We start from the raw sequence: 27144 nt of genomic DNA, 5'->3' as shown, positions 1-27144 counted from the left end.
ATTATATGCATATGCTATCATGACTGTCTTTCATCTGAGAGTTGATATAATCTCTTTCAGTGACTAATATTGTATGTTTGACCTTTGAAAATCTGACCTTTATAAATAAGTAATGAGCAGCAGAAAGAATGAATGCTGCCATGCTCAGGTCGGTTATCAGAACATCCTTTTTCATTTTTATTTTTTTGGTCACAGTGAATTATGAGGACTCTGTGCTGCTAACTCTGGAGAGAGAATCAATCTTTTGTTTCTTTTTACAGTTGTCTTTAAGAAATGTAATCTACTGTGACATAAATGTACTTCTTTCACATTTGAAGTACTTGCTGAATACGAGCTTGCCAGGTCTTCTAGACTTACTTGATTGTCAGCAGTCCTTAGTTGAACAGTGGAATATTTTGCAGTACTCCCTTACACACTGACAGACTGAGGATAAGGCTTCTGTTCTCTCTCTTAGTCTTTATTAAGTTTTGTTGTGTTGTTTTCTTCTTAACAGGTGCATGTCTTAGGAGTGGGGCTGGCAGTCCATGAGAAATTTGTCCATCCAGAAATGCGTCCTCTGCATAAGAAACTGATAGACCAGTTCCAGATGATGAGATCCAGTTTGTACCACGTAAGCTGGTCTTCAGTTTTCCTATTCTGAATCATCCAGAATTCTGAGCATCTGTTGCAGTAGCGTTCACACAGGAACTGGGCAGATATGGCACTGACCAAATCTACTGGATTGCCAGATTATCACAAGAATTCTTGATTATATTTATCTTTCTCTGATATAAAACAGAAAGAAAGATTAACAGACAGTATTTGATGTTCAGCTTTTAGAACTGTCATCATTTGGAGTAGCATGGCATGGATTAGGCCCTCCAGAAGTATTTTTTTTTTAATATATATATAGTAACAGAAATTCTTGTTGCTTAATTCAGGCACCCAACTCTGATGATCTGTACACGCAATATTATAGGTCTGCATTTCCTATGTGAGTCAGGAGAACTGCCTCCAGAGGATAGTTCATAGTGTCTGTTAAATACCAGAAGTACACATGGCATCCCCTCGGACTTTGTACCTTCCACCCATTTGTGCTCTGCTGTACATCAGTGTTCTGTGACAGATATGTTTCAGACTTTTGTGGATATCTTGACGCTATATCGTATGTTATCACAACCAAACTGAAGGACTTCTTTCTGTGAAACAGAAAAGAATTTTTTGAAATGTGTTAGCACTTTACTTCAAACTCAAGTACGTATTTTCTAAAAGCTTCTAACTTGAAGACATTTTCCCCATTCCTGGGAGTGAATGCAGGGATGGCCAGAAATTACAGCATCAGAATTTTAAAATACAGCCTTTCTCTTTCAGAGCAGATGCGATCTATACAGGTCACAGTTGTCAGCCCAAATTCACTGCCTATCTTTAAGAGTTTCTAAAAGATCTCTGTTTTCAAATTCACCTATCCTTTCGGAAAAATGTAGATGGTTGCAATTTGGTCAACAGCGTGCCCCTGTTTTTCTCCAGAATTCTTGAAATGGTGGCTGGAAAGTATTGCTGGAAGTAGATAATAAAACACTGAAGCTCTTCCTACTGTGGAAGCACAGGATAACTGCAGATGATTACAGAGAACATGGAAAGAAATCAGAATTTTTTTCTGAGACAACTGCTGTAATTTTCTCATTACTGACTTAGCTAAAATAGTTACAGTTAAGTGACTCTGTGTCTCCTGTGCAGGAGTTGCCTGGTTTGGATAAGCTGAGCCCAGCGTGTTCTGGCAGTAGTACACCTCGCAGCAATATTCTAGTTTCCCATGGACCTATGAGCCCAGAGAGCATAAAGCTGCTTCATCGACACAGGTACCGTGTGGTCTGATGCTGGAATATGTAGAATCTCTGCGCACTGCTGCATTAAGATTCAAGGGGTAGAAAAGCAGTGAACACTACTGGGGGAGTAGGAGGAGGGTGAATTTTGGCAGCAGTGTCCTTTATCTTCATTCAGGGCTAGCTATTAAAGCTTGAATGTTGATTGGAATCAAGAAGTTGAGAAATCTGGTTTGCAGCGAATGGTAAATACCTCCAGATGTTACATTGCTTTGCTTACACATCTCCATGTCTGACTTGCGAGGTTCCAACTTCTCCTGTTATGCAGATGGCAAGTAAATAGGTCTTTACCTGCAGTAACAGGGAAACTCTGCTGTTTTGCTTTAGAAACGTGCCCATTTTTAAGACACCAAAGTTGTTTTATCAGAAAGTAGCTCAGACTTCAGAGAAACATCTCAAAATGTGAAATCCATATTGAGACAGAATGCCCTCCTATAGAAGCTGAGGACCAATCCCAAATTGGGATTTTCAGGTCAAAGCAGAGCCAGAATACCCAGCCAGAATTGCTTACTAGAAAATGCCAATCTGAGAAACAGTGACAAGAATGGCACCCAAATGATGCAGTGTTAGATGTTCTACCATGTTCCTCTTGGTAGGTCTGCACAGTTCAGCTGTTTTTAAAGCCTAGCAGTAAAAAATGTGGATCCTTGCTCCTGGGTACAGGATTGTGAGATTCTTTTTATAATTAAAATGGAGTGACTCTTATACCACTTCTGTGCCTTGGCACTTTGGGATCTGGGCAAGAGAATTTTTTCCTCAGAATTCATCACTTTGCAAAGCATTCTTTAGCTCTTGGGGTAAGCTAGGGAGATTCTGTAGAGTACAAAAGATGTGTTTGTGTATGTGATTCACAAAAAAAAAAAAAAAAAAAAGAGAGATCAGAATGCATCTTTGCATGCAGAATACACTCTTTGCACTGTATTAATGTACTGTCAGGTAGAAAGTTGCCTTCACCTGTAATGCAGATGGCCAAAGATGCAGTGAGGAGGTCTGTGTTTTGACCTGTGTCCTTTGCCTGGAGTCTCTCGGAAAGGTTTTTAAGTTGCTTCCCCCATCATTCTGCAGCAGTGAGAATGAGAATGATTTCAGAATGTTCAGTTACTAAAGATAGCATTGTGACTTGTTAACCTGGCTTTGGATTCTGAAATTTGATGTCCCACATACTATGTTATCTTTAGTCGTATTAGCAATTCTTTCAAATTTATGGACTTGATTGTTTGGCCTGATTTTTTCAGGAGTGTTTGACTTGTTTGACCTAAAGCAAGTGCTAAACCAGAAAAAAATCAGGCTTCACAAATTAAAATGCAAATTCAAAAACTAATTCAAAAACTAACAGCAGCCCTGTTGTGTCTCTGTTCTCATTGCAGCCCACTGAACTTACTTGGCTCAGTCCGACACTCATCATCCTCTTTGTCATCCCACACCTCCAGCGAAACAGGGAACCTGGTTATCCTAACAGACAGCTCAGTGGGGGAGGCTGCGGAGGAGATGTACCACATGCAGGTAGGCTCCAGCGTGCCACGAGATTGTGATAGAAGCAGCACTGAGCACGCTCAGAGGGCTGTGCTTCCAAGTGCAGTTTGCGTGTCTGAACTCATGGTTCTTTTCTGCTAGGTTATCTATGAAGAACTGAATAGCTAGAATCTGCCATTGTTCAAGAAGGATGACAGATTAATTCAGCCAGGTTTACTTTGGGAAGAAATTTTCTGAGAGCTGCTGTCCAGGATGATAACATTGCTTTCAAAATATGAGATTTCAGTCAGCATGTTGTGTATCTGACCTGTTCAACATATGCAGTTAATGTTGTTCCCAAAATGAGTCCCACACTTAAGTGCAGGTTAACAATGACCTACACTGAAGCTATTTCCTAGACTCTGGTCATCCTGGGTGATGTAAGACAGGTAAACGTCCAATGCAGTGAACCACTTCATTCTCCTCTGATGGTTTCTCTGCTTTCTGCAGCTTGTTGACCCTCACTGCAAGTATCAAGGCTCAGTCACCAAAGTGTCTGTTTTATCCTTATGCCAGGCCAGCCCATCCACCTCCAGCCTGAGCTCCACACACTCAGCACCATCCCAGATGATTAACTCTGCTCCTTCCAGTGCGCGAGGTAAGAATGGATGGATCTAAATGGGAGTTAATGGGAACTACAGGCATCCCATAATTCTTCCAACTTTGTCAACTTATTGGGTAAAACACCACCTGCACTGAAATACACCACTTTTCCAGAGTGTGGGTCTTCAAAAATGATTTTTTTCAAAATGTTCTACATTTTTCAAAAATTGATTATTTTTTTTAAGCAGCATTTGGAGTGTATCTCATGTGTGCTGGTTTCAGGCAACTGGATTTTATAATAGTTTCTATTATTCTGCCACAAGTTGTGACAGGCAGTGTAGAGGAAAATAAGAATATTCTTTGGTACAGTGCTTAAAGGAGAGAGATCATGGAGACAAACACAAAGATTCCATTTTAGATACATCATGAAATCATGGCACAAAGAACTTGAGGCAGTTTAGCAGAAAGTTGTGTATGCACAAGCGTATGTACATGATGAGTGTTGAAAGATGTGAACAGAGACAAGGAAGGATTTCCTTGATAGGAAAATCTTGAAGAAGGGAAGAACACAGTGACAGACTCTAATGGTACTGTTACTGCCTTTGCTGTTACAGTAGCTAGATAAAGCTAACCATTTTCTTCCCAAGCCTCACAGCTGAAGCAAAAATACTGCATGCCATCGCCCAATTTTCGTTACTTCTGTTTGAGTTTTCTTCTCTCATTTTGGATTCTTAATTGCAGGCTCATGAATTTCTTTCTACACTTCTTTTCACAGGAATATGAAGAAAGTACGAGAGATGCAGTCAGAGACAGAGGCTGTTATTTAAATCCTATCCCTTTTTTCTGTATAGGGGAACTGTGTGTCTCCTTATGGACAGAGTACAGAGCAGGCAGGGGAAGGTTTCTGTTGCTTGTTAACAAGTAAATACTTTTCTCTCAGGCTAGCTTGGGGCTTTTTTGCTCGATCTTGCAATAAAGTCTCAATTGACTGGCTGTTGTAAGACACAGACACATCTATCAAAGTGATTTAATTGGAGGATCAGATGGAGTAGGAAGGTGAGAAGTGGATGTCTTCAAATAAAGGCATATAGCTCCACTGATTGCCAAGAGCTGGAAGGAAAATAATAAGAATTGAAGTAACAAATTAGCAAGAGGAAACTGGCATAACAGAAAGGGGAAGATGAAACTGAGTACAGAGCCATCATGCCAGGAAGTCACCCCTGAGTGGATGTGCCTCAACTGGCATGTGAGGTCTGAATCTTCTGGGGAATGAGGGCTTTGGTGATCACAGTATTTCCATGTAGCTTTCATTTTAAAAAGCCAACACTTCCAGCGAGGGGCTGCACCATTCTTTCTGAGCTTGGTGACTTCTCAGCAGCACCAGCTTCCCTCTTAACTGTATTGTTCGTTGTTCCTTAGAAACCAAAGGGATGAACGCTGCAGAGAGCATGGTGCTGACGGTTAGTCAACAGCACCTCCCAAAGATGAGAGCTGGCCAAAGTAAATGACCACTAATGAGGGAATAACCGTTTTGAAAAATATCTCAGTGTATATCTTAACATTATTCTTCACCCTTACTAAAAGGTTTTGACAGCCTTACATAATGCATTTCTTCTCTGCTTTGTTCACTTTCAAGTTAGGAGAGCGTAGCATTCAGACATTACCCACTTACTGTGAGACTGCATTTTAAAGTCCTAGATTCTCTGTTTCACAGTGTGCAGGTCACCACACTGGTTATTGCAACTCTGCTCTTTGGAATGAAGTCGTTTGTAGCCACGAAAACCCTACAGTATGCTCCACTGTGGTAATACAGCTTTGATTTTCTCGTTGGTGATTTTTCCTTTTGTTTTGTTTTTGAATTGGGTGAATTTGATGCTTATGAAAATGAAGGTCAAGTGTCACTGGCCAGAGCAAGGTACTTCACAACCATTACATGTGCAGCTCTGCCAATGCACTTCTATTCCTTTTTTTCTTTTTTTTTTTTTTCTTTTTTCTTCTGTATTTATTTATACTCTTTTTAATTTAGTGCTGGTGAAAGGTGGTGGATTGACAACACTGGAGGCTGAAGCCCTCTATTTACCCACAGAACAGATACAGCATGGGCGACAGCCGTGCAAGCTTCCCCACACTGCCCCTACCAATGTGCCTCATCTCTGTCCTGGAGGGACCACCTCTAGAGGTGAGAGGATAGTTTGGTCTCCATGACCCATTCAATCCTTGACCTTTCTGCTGAGACTGCCAACAAAGCTACGTAGTCACAGTGCTGGAGTGCTAGAACTAACTGCTGTTCAGACAGGAATTACATGAAGACCCATAATTTGTTTCATGCAGGCCACCTAAATTTACCAAGTTAGCAACTTTGCTACCCGTGACCTTTAGTAGAGCATGGCTTTTGTTAGACACCTTTTTCATTGATTGACATGTTAATGTAGAGGTTAGAAACCAAACCAAACTGCTATCCCATTATCTGGATTTTTTACCAGCTTTTATACTGCAGAGTTCTTTCTGGATCTCTGCTGCTAGCGCTGTTTTGAGGAGTTGGGTATATTTTAATACAGATTTGTTACACTAGTGACCATAAAAAGCCATGGCCATTTGCATTAACAATTTAACAGGAAATTAATTTGTATTTTGATTCTTCACTTCCAAACAAAGCCCTTTCATTGGTGTTTAAAATGACAACAAAAGCAGATGATTTGGTTTGTCCAGTGAAAATAATAAAGCCATTAATCCAACATCTTGTTTAAAAGATCTGTAACTAATGACGATGTGGTTTTACCACTGGAGAGTAGGTTAAAGCAGCAAACCTTGTACTGAAGTTATAGTGTATACTGCTTAGAGCAGAAGTCTTAAATAAAACTGTAATCAGAAGATAGCCAAAATTCTCTAACTGTGCAGTTAGAAGAAGATTATTACTAGCTATTTTTCAGGTTAATGTACACATCTTTCAGTTTTTCCCCTATTTCCCCCTTGTGTAACTTCTTTCCTGTCAAGAACACAGCATGGTTTTGTATGCAGCATAAGTAAGGAATTCATTTGAGGTGACTCATACAAGGCAGTGCTCTAACCCTACTTGAGTTAAAAGATTATGCAGAGCAACGTTTCCTAAATTGATATTGTAATGCAAAAACACTTGGGAGGGGCTGTGAGTGTGTTAGTGGCTTTTTCAGTTGTTTCATTCAAAATAAATCCGGTACTCCTGCACTCCAAGGGCATTGCCTGGCTGACACTTGATGACTGACCTCCCAGGGTGCCCCTGCTTCCCCAGCACGGTTTCCAGGGGCAGGAAGTGAGTCCCTGTACCCCTTACTCAGCACTTTGCAAGAACCCAGATATTTGCATAAAAACTTTCCTCATTAATTCAAGAAGTGATAGTTTGATGCAAGAGCCAACTGATTTCATGACAGTAAAGAAAATGATTCATCAGAACCAAAAAGATGTGTTGAGTTTGGAGCTCAACTGTGTTAATTTTCAGTTTTTTTCCTTAAAGCTAATACTTGTAACAAAGTAGATTAACATTTTCTTTTTTTTTTTTTTTTTTTTTAAATGCTACCTCTGCCTTCAGCACAGGTTTTCCTTTCTCAATAATAGTATGCACAGTGCTGCGCACATGCAGTGTAGTGAGCTGCAGGCTGCAGAGGATAAGCCCTGGTACACGCTGCATTTCAGGTGGCCACTATGGCTGTCCTGAAAGCTTCTGGATTTGATGTTGTTTTCTTCAGTTTGCCAGTCCCTGAAAAGAGCCTTAGTGATTGTGTTCTCTGCCTTTTCAAAGCAGCAGGCCTGATTATTAACAAATAAATGCTTCAGTTATAGCCACTCCTCTCATAGCACTCAATTTTTGCAGGTGTCAGTGCTTAATTTGCTAGCAGGCTGGACATATGGCATAATCTGCCACACTCTTTGTGGCCCTAGTCATTTCCAAATTTAGGGTACCAAATGCCAGGGTGAAACTACCTCCATGTTTAGTACATGTGGAATTTTTCAGGTCACGCATGCAAGGTCTGGTGGAAGCTAGAATCCCATATTAACCAATGGCACATTGGGGTGGTTTGCATCTTGGACAAAAAAGCACAAGATAAATAAAATGGCAAAGCTGACATTGTTGGGTTGTGCTGTGATGCAGTTCTGGGCACACCTAAGAGTTTGATACATCTACATTTGTCAGGCAGAAGTAGGATTATCTGTGACATGTGAGTAAAAGAGACTCAGCATAAAGCATAACACTGTGTTTTCCAAGCTGATGCTTGTACATGAGAGCAAAGAATGTTGTGTAATTATGTTTCTGTTTTATGTCTGGGGAGAAAATGAGTTCGGAACTGGAATGCAGATACTTTGTGGCTGTCCATGTCAGGGTGGGGGTGTGGATTAATCGGGGATCTGCCTCCCCTATTGTAGGAGGTTATCCTGCATTCTGCTGGACACATTGTTCCTTCCACTGTGTGCTGAATATCAGTCCCAAAAAATGCATGTTTGATTTTGCTGGGATAAAAGCTGCATTAATCAGTACCAGTGCCTTTGCTCATATGTTGCAGTGCTGTTCAGGTAATGTGTGTGGTTGTGGAAAGTCTGCAAGAGGGGGCATGTATTCCCCAAAAGCCAGCATGGCTCTGTAATGCGCTGTGTGCTGTCATCTGTTCAGTGCGTGTCTGTGATGCAGTGAAATTAGCAGTGCAAATGAAAGCTCACTCTAGCAGCTTCTGACCATCAGTTCCTGCCTAATACCATGCATCCCAATGGATGTGTCTGTCAGCAGTATCATACTTTAGGAAGTCACTGATAGGAATCATTCTGCTAACAAATCCCTTATCAGCTCTTGTATATCAGAAGAATATTGTTGTGTGGCACTCACCTTGAAGGATACAAATCCCAAATAATTGCAAACTCCAGGAAGCTATCTGTGTGTATACCACTACTTCTTAAATGGGAGCTATGCAGATAGCTAAGCTAACTAATAGTTAAGTCTACCAAGTCAAATATATTCCAGCTATAAGCACTGGTAAACATTCTGGTGTCATACGATGGCTCAGTATACCAGTACTCAATAGAAACCATAGCTTACCTAGAGGCCTTATGAGCAAAACGCCACCCACGTTTAGCAAATTCTGTTCATTAGTGATTTTTGTGCTCTTATAAGAAAAAGCCAAACGTGGTATCACCAACTACATGGCAGCACCTCAGTCTCTCTCTACCAGAACTGAAGAATAAAGTAGCTTTCTGCTTGATCTGAATGTTGCACCTCAGGCTTTTATCCCTTTCTGCCACATTCAGTCCCGAATTACAAGGCTTTACAGCATCTGTATGACTGCAGTACTTTATTCACACAGTTGCCCTTTCTTCTGTATTTATTTATATATATTCAGCTCTTTGCACCACTCCAGGAGGGAGGAGCACATCTTACACGCCTTACATGCTGTGTCCCTAATCATACATAACGTGCCAGTTCTTCATCCTGTGCCACACACCCCACCAGCAGTGAGCTGCTTGTTGTGCTGGGCCCCGTGTTCCTTGAGTCCTGTTTGACCATCGTCTGAACGCACCACACAGGAGGACTGGCTCTGGGCATGCGGAGACATGGCTGTTGTTTGTCACATGTATGTGATTGCTCTCACTTGTTCACAGGCTCTCCCTCTCTACCAGATAAGTACCGCCACACAAGGGAGCTGATGATGTTGTTGCCAACCCACCGGGACCGGCCCAGCAGTGCCATGTACCCCGCAGCTATCATGGAAAACGGACAGGTAGCAGACTTGATTTCTCTTACGTTAGCTCAACCATACTGAAAAGGACGGGCTCATCTTTACTCTTTTGTCTGCTTTAAAGCTTCTCTTAATATTTTTGGGAAGCACAAGAGCTTAGGATTTTCACTGCGGTCCAAGAAATAGCATAGACCTGCTGATACTAATCGCACACTAGACCCACCCACTTTGGTAGTTGGGTGATGTAAATTGTAACGACTGTTAAAACTGTAGTTGGTTGTCCCTTGAGCCCTGGTCCTCTGTAAGCATCACATCATTAATTTACTCACTCTTCCATCCTTCTGGTAAGCCTCAAAGTTGAATCTAAGTAGGTTTATGGTGATTGCCAGAGGTAACAAAATACACAGGAGGCTGAAGTAATGTATACAGGGACTCCAAACAGTGTGTACTGCTTTCTCTGGGCAAACTGAGAAATTCACTGTGTGCTTACGTATGAGCATTTTAATTCAGCTCTGGCATGCACATTTGAAGAGAATCTCCTGACCATGCCCACTTCAGTTCACATCAGAGAACTGTCTCAGAGCACACAAACTCTATTATTTCAAATGAAGCCAAAGCAAAAGATGAGCTTCAGAAGAGCATGGGATGCATTCAAGCTGCTAATGGGCACAAGACCAGGCAGAGCTGCTCTGATATAACTCCTTCAGAGAGCACAGCAGGGTCCTCACCACTGTTACCCTCCGGAGATCTTCTAGGGTTTCACTGCATCACTTGCTAATGTAGACAGTCTAAGGTTCCCATGAGTTTTTTTTTTTAAAAAAAAGTCTCTTTGCCTGAAAACCTGAACAGAAATCCATAGGTTCTGTGCTTTCTTCTCCCTTAGCCTCCAAATTTTCAGCGCGCCTTCATGCAGCAAATGATTGGACCGTGCAAACCTTGCAGCGATCCCAACCTCTCCGTGGCTGAGAAAGGTATTATTTTTCCTATTTAACATGCATGCTTTCTAAAATATTATTACTCTGATCCTGCAAGTAGTGAATGGGCTTCTACATTTCCTGGCAGAGTGCATTCTCTCATTTTTTAAATTAACAGTTTAATTAACGGGGCTTCCTGCCAAATGTATAGTCACTTCAGAAGGGTGGAGTTGCACAAAGCTCTCTGTTTCAAAAAGCCTTCTGAGTTTAGCACGTTGTTATTGAAACAAATCAGGCAGCTTTTATCAGGCAGAATTCCCAAACAAGCAAAAGGGGAAATATCTGAAAGAACACTGAAGGATTTGTACCATTTCCAAAAAAAAAAAAAAAAAAAGTATACTGCTGCTTTTCTTCAGACCGTATAAATTGTGTTGGTTTTGTTTTTAATGAGCACTTACTCTTCAAAATAGTGACATTTCTTCTCTCTTTGAGCTAGTTTTATGCTTAATTAAGTTTCTCATTAGGAATTTATACTTAACTCGCTGCATTGAAGAAGTATGAGCGGAGCCCATGGAAGTAAGAGATTTCTAAGGAAGAGTCTGAAGAAAAGCAGTGAGGTGACTATAAGGTCATGGAAAAATGGGAAAGATCAGAGGCTTATGTGAGAATTTCCCAAATGAACCCATTGAACGGCGTGACAGGTCTGCACATAGGTGGGAAATGATTCTGGCAGTATCTAGCAAAGGGTGTTAAATAGCCAAGCAGAAAAAAAGACTATGAGAGAAGAAAAGGAGCTTATTGTGTTTGATGCAGGGGAGGAGGAGGAGCTTGTCAATGGGATGCCATGGACAAAGTGATGGGCTCACAAAATGACCTGAGGAACAGCATTCTGAAAAAAGCGGAAGAGAGCAAAATTCTTGAGTCAAAACCTGAAACAAGGGTGCTGCCATTAGAAAGCAGTGGTCTTATGTATGACTGGGAGAAACAGCATCTGAAAGTCAAACATTTTAAGGCCAGGAAAGACCACCACAGTCCTCTAGTCTGAGCTGCGCAATGCGCTTCATTACACTTCTGTCAGTGTTCTTGTTTCAGCAGCTGTGAACTAAACGGTGTCTTTGAAAAACAAAAAGCCAGATGCTACTCCAGAACTTCTAATAAATCAGAATCCATTACTTTAACAGTGTGGCAGCATTACAGAGCAGTCGAGATTGAAAACAGAAGCCAACCTGCATTTCAGAACAAATTATTCTGATGACGCTAATAGTGACAACAGTTGAGGCTAGGGAGAGAGGAATTAAGAGTTCTGCCTTAGCCTTGTTGCATTTGAATTGAACATGACAGACTTGGTATGATTTTTATACTGGACAGGAGAAAGAACTGGAAAAAGGTACGTACGTGATGTGTTGCCTGTTGAGAAATAATTCTTGAATTTGTACTTGGGGGCAATATCTATGCAAGAGCATGTCTACAGCACAAAGAGAAGGGAACCCAAGACAGAATGTCCCAGAGTCCGAAGGAGCTATAAAAGACAGGTGGTGCTCTTAGGGATAGTGTAGGAGGAACCCCAGCTCTGCTGCCAGGTCAGCGGCTGCAGGCGTTTCTGCAGCCCTACAGCCAACATCACTCTGTAGTCAGGATGACGTCTGCCTTGTTTTTGTCAGCTGTTGTGCTCCGTGAATTTTTCCACCCCCCTCCATGCCAAGTCAGAAGTACTGCTCAATAATTCCCATTGACAACAGGGTGACATCAGCTGCACAGAGCAGAATTAAACATGGCCACTGAGACTGCTGAGAAGGGAGAGATGGGCTAGGGCATCACTGGAGCTCCCTGGGTAGGTTTCTCCCTGAAGCATTTTAGATCCAGCTCCAGTTTTAACAGGCAGCAGCCATGCTCCAGAATCGTCTGACCTTAGGATGATTTCCAGCACTTAGCTCAGAAGGCAGTGAATGAGAGAACACTGAGAAAGTATAAATGGATTACACACTGGAACGCGGTACGTTCTGTTCTTACAGTCTTCTGCTCATCTCAATATTAAAAAGAAATAGACAAAAAAAAAAAACAACAATCATTTTACAAGCCAAGAAAACCAGGTATTGTTGAGTACTTTTCACCTGACGCTGGAATCCTGCAGGAGAGCACCGTGTGGCTGGCATCATTCTGTATTTTGTCCCTCTTCATTTTAACCTTTTAGCACCAATTGCAGTAATGCAGATTACAGCACTCTGACGTGTAGAGCATGAGCAGGGCTGCTTAGAAAGCTCATCTGAAGCCACTTACCTGTTTTGAGATGTATGCATCCCTTTGTTTGAACCTGTTCTCTGTCAAGATTCTTAGCATCTTCTTTGTACTTCATTCTTGCTTTGAGGGTCTCTCTTTAAAGCCAACATTTTTGTGGGTTTTCGGCTGTCTTTTGAGGCTGTCATTTTCTGATCCTTTTTACCCTGGGGAGTTTTAGATCTTGGGGAGTCTGTGTTCATGAGCTAAGGAAAAACAATAATAAACCTTTCAGAGTCATTTTAGAGAAGAAACACATCTGAAAAATGGTTGCAGGCATTTTAATTAGGGACAGATTCTCTTCATATGTCAAACTCTGTTTATTTCTCCAGGCTTCTGTTTTACATGTTTCAAACTGAAGATGGCAAAAGCTGTCTTTAATCTCACCTTTCTGTGGTAGACCTACTGAAGTACTTTGTTCCTCTTCCCCCTTTTCTTTTCTGCCTGAGCTGATGAAACGCACCGATTGTTGATAAACACATACACAGTTATTGCATTTCTATCTCAGAACAAATTGAGTCTTAGAGTGCATTTGGAAGAGGTGAAGATGCATTTTAATAATGTCTGTTGACAAAATTCTTGAGATCCTGACACATTCTCATCGTTAGAAGCAACTGTTATGATGTAAACACAAAGTCACGTAGAATCATTCTCAATACCTGTTATATGAGGAAAGCACTCTTGCTTCTGTCTTTCCCAGTTAACAAAGGCTCAGTCTCGTTGCTGACTTTGTAAATCAAGGAGCCTGGGCTGTTATCTTTAAGTACTTGGGGATCAGATTAATCAATCAGCTCTGGAGCAAATGCGATCTTTGAAGTCCTGGTTTCTTCTGTACCAGATTATGGTCATTGCCCTCACATCCTTCACTCGCTCTTTGCTTAGCCACTGTAATACAACTGCAGCTATCCTGTGTCTCACAGGAGTTCTGCCCATGTTTCTTCCTGCTCTGGAGTTGTTCCCTGCCAGGCAGAACAGCTCATAGCTGAGATCCAGCTGCTGCTTCACCATTAAAAAAGATTTCATCATAAAAAAGATTTCATTTTTACTTACTGGCTCATAAAACAAACAAACAAACAAAAAAACTTAACAGAATTCTACTGCTCTTCATAGTTTGTAGAAGTGAGCCTGGAGGGTCAGCAGAGGGGAGATGGGCTGACTAACAAGCACTGATCACCTAACTCTCGCTTCTTTAACAAAGCACCCTATAAACTAAACATGCTGTAGACTAGATGCCTTTGTATGCCTCCAACCTCCTACCACATCCCAAGTTCTTCAAATCTCACCTCTCTTATTACAGAGTACACTGGCAAGCCAGTCCTTCTGGTCGCATCACCCCATTACCCAAGTTAAATCTGTTTCAATCCTTCAGCTGTGCCAGCAGCGCCCAGTAGCTGGAGCCTAGACAGCGGAACCAGAGAGGCCCTGCCATTCCTATCTGTCCACGTTGGGAGCATCTTGGCCCCACCAGTACCTCCCCGAAGCCTGCCCCATGGTAAGGAAAAGCCCAGTAGATCTGCTGCATAAGTCATGCAGTCATGCCAAATGACTAGGCCAGATGAAAACTGGCCATAGTTCTTGTTTTCCCTCATAGAAAGCATCGGAAACAAGAAGTCAAAGTCTTTCCTGGTCTGCTAGGTTAGCAGTGGACATTTTCAGTTTTGTTCAAGATCTTCAAATTTTGCAGTTGTTACAAATAACATGGACTTGTGTGGGCTAGAATTGTGGGCTAGGTGTGTGTGTGTGTTGGAAGTCTGACTTGGCTTTTTGCCAGTGGCTATCTTCAGCAATAACTCATGGTTACATAGCTACTAAATAAACCTTCAGTCATTCGTTGTTTACGAGCCCATTGCCTTGCCATGAAATCCTTGATACAGGGGGTGGGTGGAAATCTATCACTGCACTGAACTTCTTGTAAGCATTTTGTGATGTGACAGATGCACTCCACAGTACTGATCGGAAGGGAAGCCTCAGGCTGGATCGGTCTCATCAGTGGTTGGAGCTGTTACTTGGCTTGCAGAATCTAAAACCCCAACTCTCTTACAGCGTTGAGGTCCGTATTTCTGACCCTTGTCTCATTCCAGGACACTACTCACTGCACTTTGATGCCTTCCATCACCAGCTCAATGATGCTCCTCCGGCACTGCCTGCACGAACATTGCGCAAGGTAAAAAAGAAGTGTCAGGGAGAGAAAAACAGAAGAAAAAGTATAGGCTCTGGAAGGACACCCTTGTCCACTGTCACCTCCAAGTAGTTCTTGAATACAGATTCACTATTTTTAAAATGCTATTGACTTAATTGAGAGAAAATTCATTCCAAGTTTATAAACTGCTGAACTTAAATTTAGGCCCTCCCACTTCCCTTTTGCTTATGTTGTGATTTCAGGCCCCCTCAGTACAGAGGGAGAGAGGGATTTTATCACTTCAGCTGCTGTGTTAAGTGCACTGATTTGTCCACAAAAGGTGTTTCCATACAAATCAGGGGAATATATATACAAACTGCCAATGGCTGACATTTTGAACAAAACCAGAACTGCACTGTTGTTAACATCACTGTTAAAAGCTGAAATGTTAGCTAGCTGCAGTGTTGCCTCCCATGTCGATTTTAACAAGATTTCTGTTTTTCTGCAAACAGTCCCCTCTTCATCCCATCCCTGCATCACCCACCAGTCCACAGTCTGGTCTAGATGGAAGCAACTCCACTTTATCCGGCAGTGCAAGCAGTGGCGTCTCCTCCTTGAGCGAGAGTAATTTTGGACATTCCTCCGAACCACCTCCTCGCACCGACACCATGGATTCTGTCCCCAGCCAGGCCTGGAACACTGACGAAGATCTAGAGACACCCTACCTCCCTGTGAGGTACAGTCTCTCTGAGCCTGACGTCCTCGAGTCACTCAAATCCCAGCCATGCCGAAGCCACTCAGCTCCGTCAGGAGTCATTCCTCAGGACACCCTGGACCCTCCTGCTCTACCCCCCAAACCTTACCACTCCCGGCTGCAAAACACAGAGAATGAGGAAGGAATGATAATTGAAGATGACGACAAACACCGCCAGTTGCATCGTAAAGTGTCCCAGCCTGTGAGTGGTGGAAAGGAAGAGCAGGCCAGGGTAGCATGGGAGCACGGCATCAGTGAGCAGTAGGAACAACTGCTGGTAAGCAGCTTGCGTTGTCATTCCAGATGTGACCAGAGCGCAGAGCTGAGGACTCGGAGAACAACAAGCTGACTTCTACTGCCACAAGCTTGGCTGGAGCCCGCATACGCAACTGGGCCAGCAAGGGAGGTTGCTGCTTTCCTTTCAAGTTTCCTTTTACACCTTTCCGTTACGTTTTTTTAACTTTCTGTGCAATGGATGGTTATTCCTTCTGCAGTTTCTTAACTGCACCGCATGGCACACAAGCCATAGAGACTTGCAGAAGCTGAAAAGTACAGTCTTAAGCGGAGGAGGAAGAAGAAGGAAAGGTGGAAAGCTGATTTTGAAACTGGTTTCCTCTCAGCTCTGGGACACACTTGAGTAGAAGCAGTTGCACTAGGGACACATTTTATTGCTGTACAGAAATGAAAGCTCATTGCTGAAATCAGGGATTTTATGAACTGTCAGTCTGGAAGGTGCATGAGGAGCAGGCAGTGGAAAGATGGCAATTCTAAGAAGATATTGGCTCTTTTGAGAGCAAGATTGTACATATCTGTGCAGTGATCTCCCTGCATTGGTTCATAGGTGCTGAGGCAATTAACCAGTGCTGATGCACTGATTTCCAAGATACCATTTCCAACAAACTCTGCCTCCTTTGTTTTTTATGTACTGTTTGATTTCTTAAAATTTGCTTTCACTGGCTAAACCAACCTGCTTTCTCATTGGAGTCATGCTGTTCATCTGTGTTACAGGATGAGGGGGAGGTTAGTAGCCACTGGAGCTGTGACTTGATTGTAGGCCTTTCCCATGCCCAGCTTTGGGCAGGCTGTCAACACCAGCATTTCTATTCCAGTTAAAAGAAAATAAAAAGTTCTTTATGCCACAGCTGGTTGATGACTCACCAGTAAAGAAAAAGTGGCTAAATGCATGACATCTACTATTCCTTGCCTCAGGGCTGAACATCACAATTCTCACTAACTTCCATCACCCAGGAGCTGAGATCCATTACCCAAAACCGTCATTCCTCAGCCCCCCTCCAAAAGTCACTGCAGCTGGCGTGGAGGATGTCCATCTCTCACAGTAGGCAGATGCAAGAAATGCTCAGTGTAGTATGCGCCCTAGAGTCAGAAATCTTAAAGGCAGCCTGTAAAGAAGGAACATTTCTTTCCTCTTTTGCTCTTTAGAAAGTATGAAGAAGTTGTAAGAGCTCCTTCTCTCTTTTTGAAGGTTTTGGTTCTTTTCTCTTCATGTGGCGATACAGCCCTCTCCCCCTAGCTTTTTTTATGGTCAGGCTCCAGAAAGGGATGAAGAATTCAGTGCAGGTGGGAGATCTAGAAAAAAAGAAAAAAGAAAAAAAAAAATCAAACAAAAACAAGAAACAGAACTATGCAGAAGTGGAGTCAGTACATATGTTGTGAAACAAGCCTTTTAATCAGTATTTGCTTAGTTGAGTTACATTACAAGACAGGAAAAAGTTCTGTGGTAACAGAGGCAAGACCTGTGATGTAAAAAGAACTAGAAGAAACCCTCTATTCCTGTTTTCATATTTTTCAAGAAACTGGATCAAAAAAGCAAGTATCTAGTGTTTTTATATAAAGAAGTAATGCTCTTTCCTGCTGCCATGCCAGCATACATTTTGGCCTTTCCTTACATTCATTTCCACCTGCAGACTGCAAAGCACACTCCAGAAGATGGTAAGTTACCAGTGAAAAACCTGAAGCACATTCAAACAAGACTTACCTCCAGCATGTAAATTAGTGTCAGAAACAGGAGTAGCATCAACGTGTCCTGTTCTTCCCCTAGCCACTCAGTTTCTCCTGCTACAATCAGCATAAAGAAGCAAAAAAGGATACACATCTTTTACAGGTCACCTTTAGCACTACCTCTAAATACAGTGACTGGGCAGAGAATGTTGCTTCTAAACTTTCCTAAAGATGAGACCATCTCATCTGTACAAAGTCTGGGCTCGGTCACCTGTCGTACGAAGGGGATTTTCAGAGGATGTCTTTCTTTTCTTTCTCAAGCCCGTACAAAAGTAATAAATTATGGTTCTGTTTCTTAAATGGTCCATTTGGCTGGAACAAAGTCTCTTGTGCTTCCTCTATTTTGTTACTAACATAGGCTGCTTGTAATCCCAGCAACCTTCCCAATTAAGAAGAGAACAGTATTAAAATTTGGCTTATGATGGACAGGAGTAGAGTTTTCCAGTAGTAGAATTAGCCCTAACTGCTAATGAACCAAGCTGGGTCTCTGGTATAGCACACAGGTATGAAAGCTCAATTCAGAGTTATGTTTTCAATGAAGGTAAGTCAAGGCAATTCCTTAGAAGTGAGTGAAATATTTTCATGTTATTCTCTAATTTGAGGTTCTTAGAAATTTTTAAGAGAATTAAGTACTCCATTCCATCTCCCTAATCACATTTGGTTGGGGTTTTTTGTTTTTTTTTTTTTTGCTTTTTTCTGTGGGAAAATTTACTTCTGAAAGTAGTAAATGTACTGATATACTGAATTCCTTCATTGTAAAAACAAAAAACAGAAAAACAGCAGATCTTGCAAATAAAACTGCAAAAGCAAGAATGCAGACAACATGGGCAGAGTCCCTTTCTGCTGGAAGACCTCCCTGAGGTTTGCTCTCACAGTGCACCACCTTGCTCTGATTAGAGGGGCTGTACAACAGCAGTCTGATCATTCTGAATGTCTGTCATTACTGTGTATTCATAGGGGGTTGAAAATAATCAAATGGTGTACACAGATACCCAATTTATGGCAGGTGCACACAGAGGAGGACAGAATAAATTCCTGAATTTACTGAATTTGAGCCTCTGTGGAGTTAACTTTCTGTTGTTCTGATATCTACTGCACATTCTGTCGCCCTTTTCAGTGCTTAGCTTAAAAGGTGCAGAAGGTAGACTGCCGTTAGATTTTGTGAATGCTGGAACAAGTACTTTGTGGAATTCGTATTTCTCTGGAGGGTGGGGTGGCTTTCTGGCATAGTGCAACTCCGTCAGCAAACTCAGTCCTGGAGCAGGCAGAAGCAACAGCAGTTGTTGCCCTGGTGCAACAGGATTTGGAGATTCTTTGTATAGAGTGCAGTAACAAGATGTTTTGAACAGGACCCCTTTGTTCTGTGCGTTGCTGATTCAGACGTAATGCATTCCTTGGGTTTCTTTGCATAACACAGTAGCACGTGCATTCCTGAAACAGTTGGTGGAATTCCGCAGCGCATCTCTCCATCGTGAGCGTACCTGCTGGCCCCATCTGAAGCAAAACTGAGAAGAAACCACAGTAATAGGAGAAAAGCAATTAGAATTGTTGTCCGAATCCTACACGTTTTTCCAACGGCTGGGTTGGTTTTATTGCTGTGTGCAAAACTATGATTCTTATCCATCCTTTCCTTCATTTACTTTTTAGCCTGCTTACCATTTTTCAGGTAAGGGATATTCCGTATCCCTGTTTTGGGAGAATCAGCCAAAACTGGGGAGGCTGGAGAGGGCAAGAGCCTTTGGGGAACAAATTAAGCGATATTTAGAATTTCCTCTATTCACGCTTCTTGTAAATACCCCCATTTGAATGCTGTGTATTTGTACAGGAAATTGAGCAAAAAATGTATAGATTGTGATGTCCAACTGGTATTCTGCCCTGTAAATGTGTTTTTAACCTCTGGCATTCTGTGCTTATTTAAAACAGGCAAAAACCTCTACCACTTCTCTTTTGTGTATTCATGTTTAAAATAAAATCAGAACAGCTATCTTATCTATAATGGAAATCAAATTGAAAAGGAAAAAAATAATTTGTACAAGTGTCCTACAGGTACTTCATTGTATATATTGTGATAGCATGTTTCCAGAATCAACAAATACGTGGTGTGAATTTTAGATGTAAATATCTGCTGTTTGTTTTGGATCTCTTTCCCTTACCCATTCACTCGACTGCTGTGATGTGAAATTAAAGATTAATACCTGGTATTAAAGTGCTACAGCTGTACATTCATTGCTGTCCTCCTGACAGGGCAATCCTCAGTGTGCTCCAGACATCCACAGATATGGCTGTCAAAGAGAAGCAGCACAGCATTAATCCCTGCACGCTGTGCTGGAGGGATATCTGACACCCACAGTTCAGAGGAACAGCCACCGCTTCCCATCTTCCTTTGATGGAAGAGGGCTGGGAGGAGGCAACCAGAAGGTCCTTGTGGCTGTTAGGTGAGTCAGAGAAGAGTTGCCAAGGCGTTCTCTCACAGCCAGTCCTCTATTTCTTTTAATAACTTCTCAAAGTGAGCATCAGGCATATCTGGCAGCTAGACTGGTTTACCTGATGCGCAGCAGACTGAGACACCTGTTCATCTGTCACAAACATTTACCAGGTCTGAGGCAGTACTTCCAAATAGCAGAATCCGTGGTTCGTTCTTTGTTGGATACCTCGCTGCTCCAAGCAGTGCTCACGGGGTGACTGCTGAGTTCATCAGTTTATTGCAATGGCAAGATGTCTTGGCAGTAACTTCATTTCTCAGTTTTAAGTGTGCACATACCAATCATTTTAACAGAATGGGTATGAAAGACTGGTAATTAAAACCAGGAGAATAGGATATGGAAATTAAAATCTGTACTCACTGCTACATATGATTAATCTCAAAGACAGACACCTTCTTCCATTACAACTAGTAAGTCAGGTCAGGCTGCAGGAGACAGAAGCAGCCTATCTACCCCACCTTGTCAAGACAAAACAACAGAAAAATCCTCATCCCAGAAGACATTTAGCTGTAAAATATAACAAAAGCGTAATGTAAGCTGGTCCTGAGCTGTACACACTGCCAGTCCACCTTCTTGCTTCATTACGTAGCCCATGAACCATGTAGGAACTACTAAGAAGGTAACTTGTCTATGGTAGTACACCTAAGATACCAAAATGTGGCTTAGCTGACACCTGGAAGATGTCTGTGCAAAGCGAACCCTGAGTCACTTCTAACCCAACCTAGCAAATCTGAGTTTATATATGTTTATTATTATTCAGCTAAAAGCATTTATTAGTGAATTGTGGAAAATGAAAAGAGTTCAACACAAAAAGCCTTCAGATTTTAATTAGAGTTTTTTAAAGTTTCCATTAAAGCCAAAAGATGCAGCATTTGAGTGCAAGCCAAACACTCTAAGCGAAGCCACGCTAACACCCTCAAATGTAGATACCCCAGCCAAATCTTCACCTGATCCAAGGAAGAAAGTTTCTGTATCTGATTGTAATGAAATTGATACTGAGTTATACAAAAGTTGTTATAGAGGAGAAATCAAACCTCTAGCAAATAAAGTCTGTAAAGATTCACCCTTGCCTCTGTACAAATATGCCTTTATTCCTAGAGCCAGCTTAAGAAAAAAATCAGACCCAGAAGCACCTATCTCTGACATTCAGGCAGCTGGATTTGAGCTACTGAGCAGAACCAGCCATCAGAAATACCAGCTTCTTTGCTGTCTGTGTGAATACAGATGCTCACCTGTAGCACAACTCACTGCTCGAGACTTCGTACTGTACCTGTACCATAGCTATAGCTTTGGGAGAGTTAGGCCACTGCCTTCCAGCAATTAACCCCCAAATAGGGCACAATCAGTATGTTACAGAATATTCTCAGCCTTTTTTTCCCTACTGCCTTCCCCAGGACTGATAAAAGAGCAGGTGCCCCCAACCAGTCTCCCACCAGCAGGCAGCTGAGCCCAGCCAGGGTCCTTGCATGCCCAGAGCAGTTCACTCCTTAGCACTTAAGCAGGAATATCAGCATCCAAGAGATTTACACTAAATCCTGCAGATTACCTTTATCCCCACAGCCATTAAAGCAACCTTCACGCTGTCTCATCACAAGAACCACTCTAAAGTGATCACGTCACTATCAATCTCTATTTAGCTGGAAGAGAATACTATATTCCATACCAACAACCACTCGGCTTCTTCAGCTACTGACTTGATAGTCACACACTACAGACAATCTGAAGCAAGGGTTTCTTTGAATGTGTGAATTCCTAGACTTCATTCACATATTTGCCACCAGTATCGACACAGACACACAGGTTTACTTTACGCTATCTATTATAGCCATAGTACTAGCCTTACAGCAATTGCACAGACCATCGCACAGCTAACGAACTTCAGGCACACAGTGAGCTCCTCATTTTATTTTCCTATTCAGGTCTGTAGGTACATTAACATTGCTAGGCAGCGCATGGACAGTGTTTGGAAGGATAAATGCATTTTTCATACACACGTACAAATCATAGCCCGATTCCAAAAGATGTACAGGTTTTCTCTTTATGGCTATCACTCATATACCCCTTCTCCCTTTTTACAAGCTTTGCTACTCACTTCACACAAATCAAATTCAAACTAGTATTTCCACCGCAGCTTCTATTCCACAGCCATTGACAGCAGTCCTGCGTTACATTGTGTAACACACAGACGCGACCTGGCTTCACCTTCTCCCCTGACCGACACAACTCCCTGGCCCCTCGAACTGAGAGCAGCCCCTTCTGGTCCTTTCAGGTGTCTCCACACACATCTGCCTCTCGCACAGCCCGTCCTGCAGGGCAGCCGCCCTGTGAGCACACACGGCTCCTCCGCGCGCACGGCGGTGCCGCACCAGCACACCCGCAGCCCTGCTCCGGTCCGGCTCACTCCTAACCCCATGCTTGTCCCCTTGGCTTATAGGGTTGACCCCTTCTTAGGGAACAGTATCCCTGAGACGACCGCGTTCCGGCTCTTCTATCAGCCCTACCTTGCTCACCTTTCCCTTTGCTCTATTAGCCCACCAAAACCATACATCGCAAAAACAAAAAAAAATCCCATTCACTGCTGTTTTCCCTCCTTTTTTCTTTTCTTTTTTTTTTATTTTTTCCACGTCAAGGACTTTGACGTGGGCTTAGAAACAAGCTCAATCCCAGCTTTGGTGGTTATCGATGAAAGAAACAAGCAAACAATTTAAATACTGCAATCGACATCTGTGCCTCTGTAACGGCTCCTGCCTCTAACCACGAGCCATTTCCACGTGCAAAGCAAAACGCTGCAGTGAACCTGAGGTGTATCTCAAACTACTCACCCTCCAAACCCCCACCTGCGCTCTGTCCATCTCAAATTCTCCCGCTCAAGAACGCCTCGCCTTGCTAAGGATCTGCCCACCTACAAGATGGTGTCCGCAAGGGCAACTTTCCCTTAACAAAAATGGCGGCCCAGGGAGGCGGAGAAACCCGCCTCTCGCCACCTCCTCCAATCAGCGGCCGCCAACTCTCCCGTGGAGGCCGCGGGTTGACCAATGGAAGGAGGCGGCGTGGAAGACGGGCGGGGGAGAGGGCCAATGGGAGCAGCGGCGGGGGGGGAACCGGCCCAGCGCGGGGGCGGCGGTGCCGGTATCGGTGTGGTGGGCGCCGAGCGAGGCGGGATGCAGGCGGCCCACGGGCTCTGGGCGACGCTGGCCCTGCTCCTGCTGCCGGCCGGCAGCCGGGCGCTGAGGAACGGGGAGTGCGAGGGTGAGTGGGGCCGGGCCGGAGAAGGGGCTGCCCCACGGCGAGGCGAGGCCGCGCCCGCACGCTGCCGCTGGGGGCTGGAGCGCGGGCCGGGCCGCCGAGAGCGGCTCGTGGCGGGGCGCGGGAGACCCCCGTTGCCCGGGCGGGAGGCTGCGTCCGGGCCGCGGCGCTCCCGAGGCCCGTCCTGTGCCGACCGGCGCCGCCCCGCCCCGCCCGTCCCGCGCCCGGCTGCGCCGCGCCGTCCCGGCGGTGCCGCTTTGCTTGCAGAAGTTGTGCGGCTGCAGCAGCTTCGCGCTGGGCCGGTCTGAACGCGGGACGGGACGGCTCGAGGTGGAGCCGGGGAGCTCCGGGGTTCCGCGGTGCCTCTGCTCGGCTCGAGGAAGGCACGGCGCTCCGCTGTACCGCGGCTGCCGACGGCACTGCCTGCAGCGTCTCTGTTCTTCCCGAAGGTTTTTACTCGCAGACAGCGGACATCAGTGTGTGTCTGTGACTGGAGACAGACTGATGTGAGGTAAATGATGGCGTTGTGTGCGTAAGAAAAGGCTTTCCCGACCTGCACGGTTTGTGATTACTGCCAGCTTCGAGCGACGGCAGTCGGTATTCGGTTGGCTGCAGGCAGTCCCGTTGATTTCCTGCGTCTGCCCGCGTTCTGTGCTCGAGTCCGGAGTTGAATGCAAGTTGATGATGAGGCTTGCTCACCCTTTTCCATTGGGACGCACACACGCACGGAGGGCTGGGCCAGCGGGAGAGCTGGGAACCCCCAGCTCCTGCTGCAGGAACTGGTGGGGCACGCACCTCCAGCGGTGCTGCCGGTGCTTGCAGACCACTTGTGTGAGCAGCGGGACCTGACTGCGAGCTTGCAGGGTCACATGGTGCTGTGCTGCACGGATCCTGCTGGGTGCTGCAGCTGCCTCCCTCCCTGTGCTGTGCTTTCTCTGGAGCACAATCTGTTGCCTGGGGGGCTGAGTGAGGACTGTGTTGCCCTTCCCATCGGCAGGGCTTGGCTCTGTCCACTTTGCTGCTGGTGTGCTTGTGGAAGTTTTGTTATCTTTCAGTCTCTCTGAAACTGGTGCAGAAGTTTGTGGGAAGTGAGGAGAGACACATGCCAAGTTGGTGCATCATGTGATCGTGTTACAGCTTTTTCTCTTGGAAACAACTGTACACAAGCCCATTACAGACTCTAGTGTATATTGTCATTAGTAATGTCATTATTCAGCTTATTTGCTTCCTAGATGAGTTGGTTTCCAGTCAGAACTGGTTTTGAAGTGCATAGTCTGACAAGCGGTTTATCAAAGCAGCAAGAATAGGGCATCTAGTTTCTGTTTTTAGCTCAGCACTGTTTTGTGCCACACCTCACAGCTGAATCCCACTGCTCACTCAGCCCATATGTAGAACTCACTGGACAGTTCCGGGGATCTTCTTCATATTGTCAGAAACCCACCAAAACTACCAGGGCAGATTGCTGCCTCATGTGTGCTGAAACACCCAAAGTCACAGATTGCTAACGCAGCTTCTAAATGTTCTGTTCTGCAAATCCCTTATTCTGTTCCCCTGCTTCTGAGAGCTGTTGTGAGGCTCTTGCAGTGACAGGTAACTCCACCCATCTTCCCTTCCAGTGTGTGTCACCTTCCTGGGGAGATTCTACCAGAGTCTAAAGGACAACAATGCTGAGTTCACACCCACCAGTATTGAAAAGGAGCTCATGAAATCCTGCAGAGAGGCAAAAGGCAAAGAGAACCGGTTGGTAAGTAGTCATCAACATTGCCTCTTGGAAGAAATTGGAAGAAATAAGTTGTAGAACACTTGGCAAACAAAGGGAAACTAGTGTTTCTGTGTTTGTATGATGTCCCTCACTGGAGGCTGTGCTTCCTGGCTCTGTGGCCACAACTGGTGCTGTAATTTTTTGTTGTTGCAAGAGACCTTGTTGTATGAAGTTCATTTTAAATATATCTATATATCTGTCAGCGTCTTACTGCTGACCTTATCTCTCCCTGTTATCAAAGGGCTTGGGATTACAAAGCTTTTATTTGCTGTAGGACTTCCCTGTTAGACTGCATTTGGAGTGTTACGCAAACTGTTAAAATGCTTAGTACTTTATAGCTGTGTAGCTGAGAACTATAGGAGAACTGAACTGCCCTAAGTAAAATCAGATGAGCTCTCCTATGAGAACTGCAGAGAGACACCCACAGAAAGAGGGGGGCAATGCTTCAGAAAGTCCTTTAACAAAGAAAGCTTCAGTTCAGTTCAAGTTGTTAACAACTTGAAAAGCAGGACAGCAGCAAAGCAGTGCTGAAAAGTGGTAGGCAGAGTGGGAAGTGACCCTTGGCCACAGTCAGGCTTGCTTTTGCCCTCCTGGGGCAGTCCCTTGGAAAGTTCTCTAACTGTAAATGTCAAACTGCAAAGAGATGGCTAGAAAACCTTTTCAGAAAAATGTTTCCACACATACCCACCTTGCTTTTTTCTTCCCTTCAGTGCTATTATATTGGGGCTACAAGTGATGCAGCCACCAAAATTATTAACGAGGTGTCAAAACCCATGAGTCATCACATCCCCGTGGAAAAGATCTGCGATAAACTGAAGAAGAAAGACAGTCAGATCTGCGAACTGAAATACGGTGAGTTGCCAGCAGAAGGGGAAATGGGTGCACTTTTTGGGGTACTGAATTATTCTGGGTAAAAGCATGCTGAATTCAGCATGGGTAGTTATACAAGTTGGGCTGTTGTCTGTGAATGTCCTGGACAGCTGTACAGGGATGCTCAGGAGGGGCTGCTGCCTGCCCTTCAGCTTCTGCAGAACCACTGCTTGACCTCCCTCGTGCCAGCAGTGATGTGCTCAAAGCCCTGTTTGGAATTTGGCCACTAGGACAGCACTATGCCTGGGTCCAGGATGGTGCCTGCTGAGCTCATGCCAGGGCTGCTGGGCTGTGCTACTGTCATCAATCAGCGCTGCTTTGGCACCTGCTCCTGGTGCCTGTTGGCAATGGGCGCTGCCACTTACCACCCTCCTTGAACTCATGTTCTGGGGTTCTGTGCTCCTCCTGAGAAGACTGATGTGAAGAACAGCCACGGAAGTGCCTTCTGGCTGCTGTCCCCTCTCCTCCCTTACGTCCCCTGGAGACAGTCACCGGGCTGTGGCTGCTGTGCTCCTCGTTTCGTGCACTAACGCCCCGTAGCTTCCCAGCTTTCCCAGCCAGCCTTCTGCCGCTGTCACCGCTGGCCTCTCCTCCCCACCGCCTTTTTCCGTCCCGCGGAGGACGGCCGAAGCGCTGGGGCGAAGCGGGGTTTCGGGTTCAAGGCGGAGCTCCGCAGCTCAGCTTTGTTTCTCCCGCCGCGCTGTGACACCGCTGGAGTCCCCGGCGCTGCGGGCTGAGCGCGGCTCTGCTCTCCCCGCAGACAAACAGATCGACCTGAGCACCGCCGACCTGCGCAAGCTGCGCGTCAAGGAGCTGCGGCGGATCCTAGACGACTGGGGGGAGGCGTGCAAGGGCTGCGCCGAGAAATCCGACTTCATCCGCAGGATCCACGAACTGATGCCCAAGTACGCGCCGAGGGCGGCGGGCGCTCGCGCCGACCTCTGAGGAGGGGCCGCGCGGGGCGGGCGGGGAGAAGCCGCTACGGCGCGCGCTGTACGAGGCTCATTAAAGTACTACGGTTCCACCGGGGGTAGCGTGCGGTGTCACGTGATTGCGCGGCGCGCTCCCGCGGTTGGGGGAGGGGCGG

At 44.6% G+C, this 27144-nt stretch overlaps 2 protein-coding genes and 1 long non-coding RNA gene across 8 annotated transcripts in view; 2 read left to right on the top strand and 1 right to left on the bottom strand.

The window, feature by feature from the left end:
* DOCK3 (dedicator of cytokinesis 3) overlaps positions 1–17312 on the top strand; it is a 184548-nt gene extending 167236 nt beyond the window's left edge. For 3 of the 4 annotated variants that reach the window (XM_052678523.1, XM_052678525.1, XM_052678524.1), the window contains 10 exons: positions 494–610; positions 1717–1838; positions 3230–3365; positions 3891–3972; positions 5944–6096; positions 9540–9658; positions 10500–10587; positions 14174–14296; positions 14886–14968; positions 15436–17312. In XM_052678523.1, the coding sequence (XP_052534483.1) occupies positions 494–610; positions 1717–1838; positions 3230–3365; positions 3891–3972; positions 5944–6096; positions 9540–9658; positions 10500–10587; positions 14174–14296; positions 14886–14968; positions 15436–15942 (1530 nt within the window). In that variant the 3' untranslated portion in view covers positions 15943–17312. The remainder of the gene's footprint in view (positions 1–493; positions 611–1716; positions 1839–3229; positions 3366–3890; positions 3973–5943; positions 6097–9539; positions 9659–10499; positions 10588–14173; positions 14297–14885; positions 14969–15435) is intronic. The other variant, XM_052678526.1, reaches the window with a different exon arrangement.
* On the bottom strand, positions 16330–23205 carry LOC128078396 (uncharacterized). Of its 3 annotated transcripts, none has more exons than XR_008205635.1 (3): positions 20290–23205; positions 19892–19978; positions 16330–19201 (listed from the first exon to the last, which is right to left on the bottom strand). It is a non-coding gene; the product is annotated as an uncharacterized LOC128078396 (long non-coding RNA). The 3 variants fall into 3 exon arrangements; XR_008205636.1 differs by having other exon boundaries at positions 23017–23197; XR_008205633.1 differs by having other exon boundaries at positions 23002–23189.
* MANF (mesencephalic astrocyte derived neurotrophic factor) lies at positions 23124–27086 on the top strand. The gene is given in 5 exon segments (XM_052678561.1): positions 23124–23270; positions 23272–23428; positions 25042–25169; positions 25898–26039; positions 26818–27086. Coding segments are annotated over 5 exon segments (759 nt in total). The 3' UTR covers positions 27003–27086.
* The last annotated feature ends 58 nt before the right edge of the window (positions 27087–27144 follow it).

Source organism: Tympanuchus pallidicinctus, unplaced genomic scaffold (assembly GCF_026119805.1).
Source record: "Tympanuchus pallidicinctus isolate F22 unplaced genomic scaffold, pur_lepc_1.0 scaffold17, whole genome shotgun sequence".
In the NCBI taxonomy this organism is placed as follows: domain Eukaryota; kingdom Metazoa; phylum Chordata; class Aves; order Galliformes; family Phasianidae; genus Tympanuchus; species Tympanuchus pallidicinctus.
This window is presented reverse-complemented; position numbering and strand designations above follow the sequence as displayed.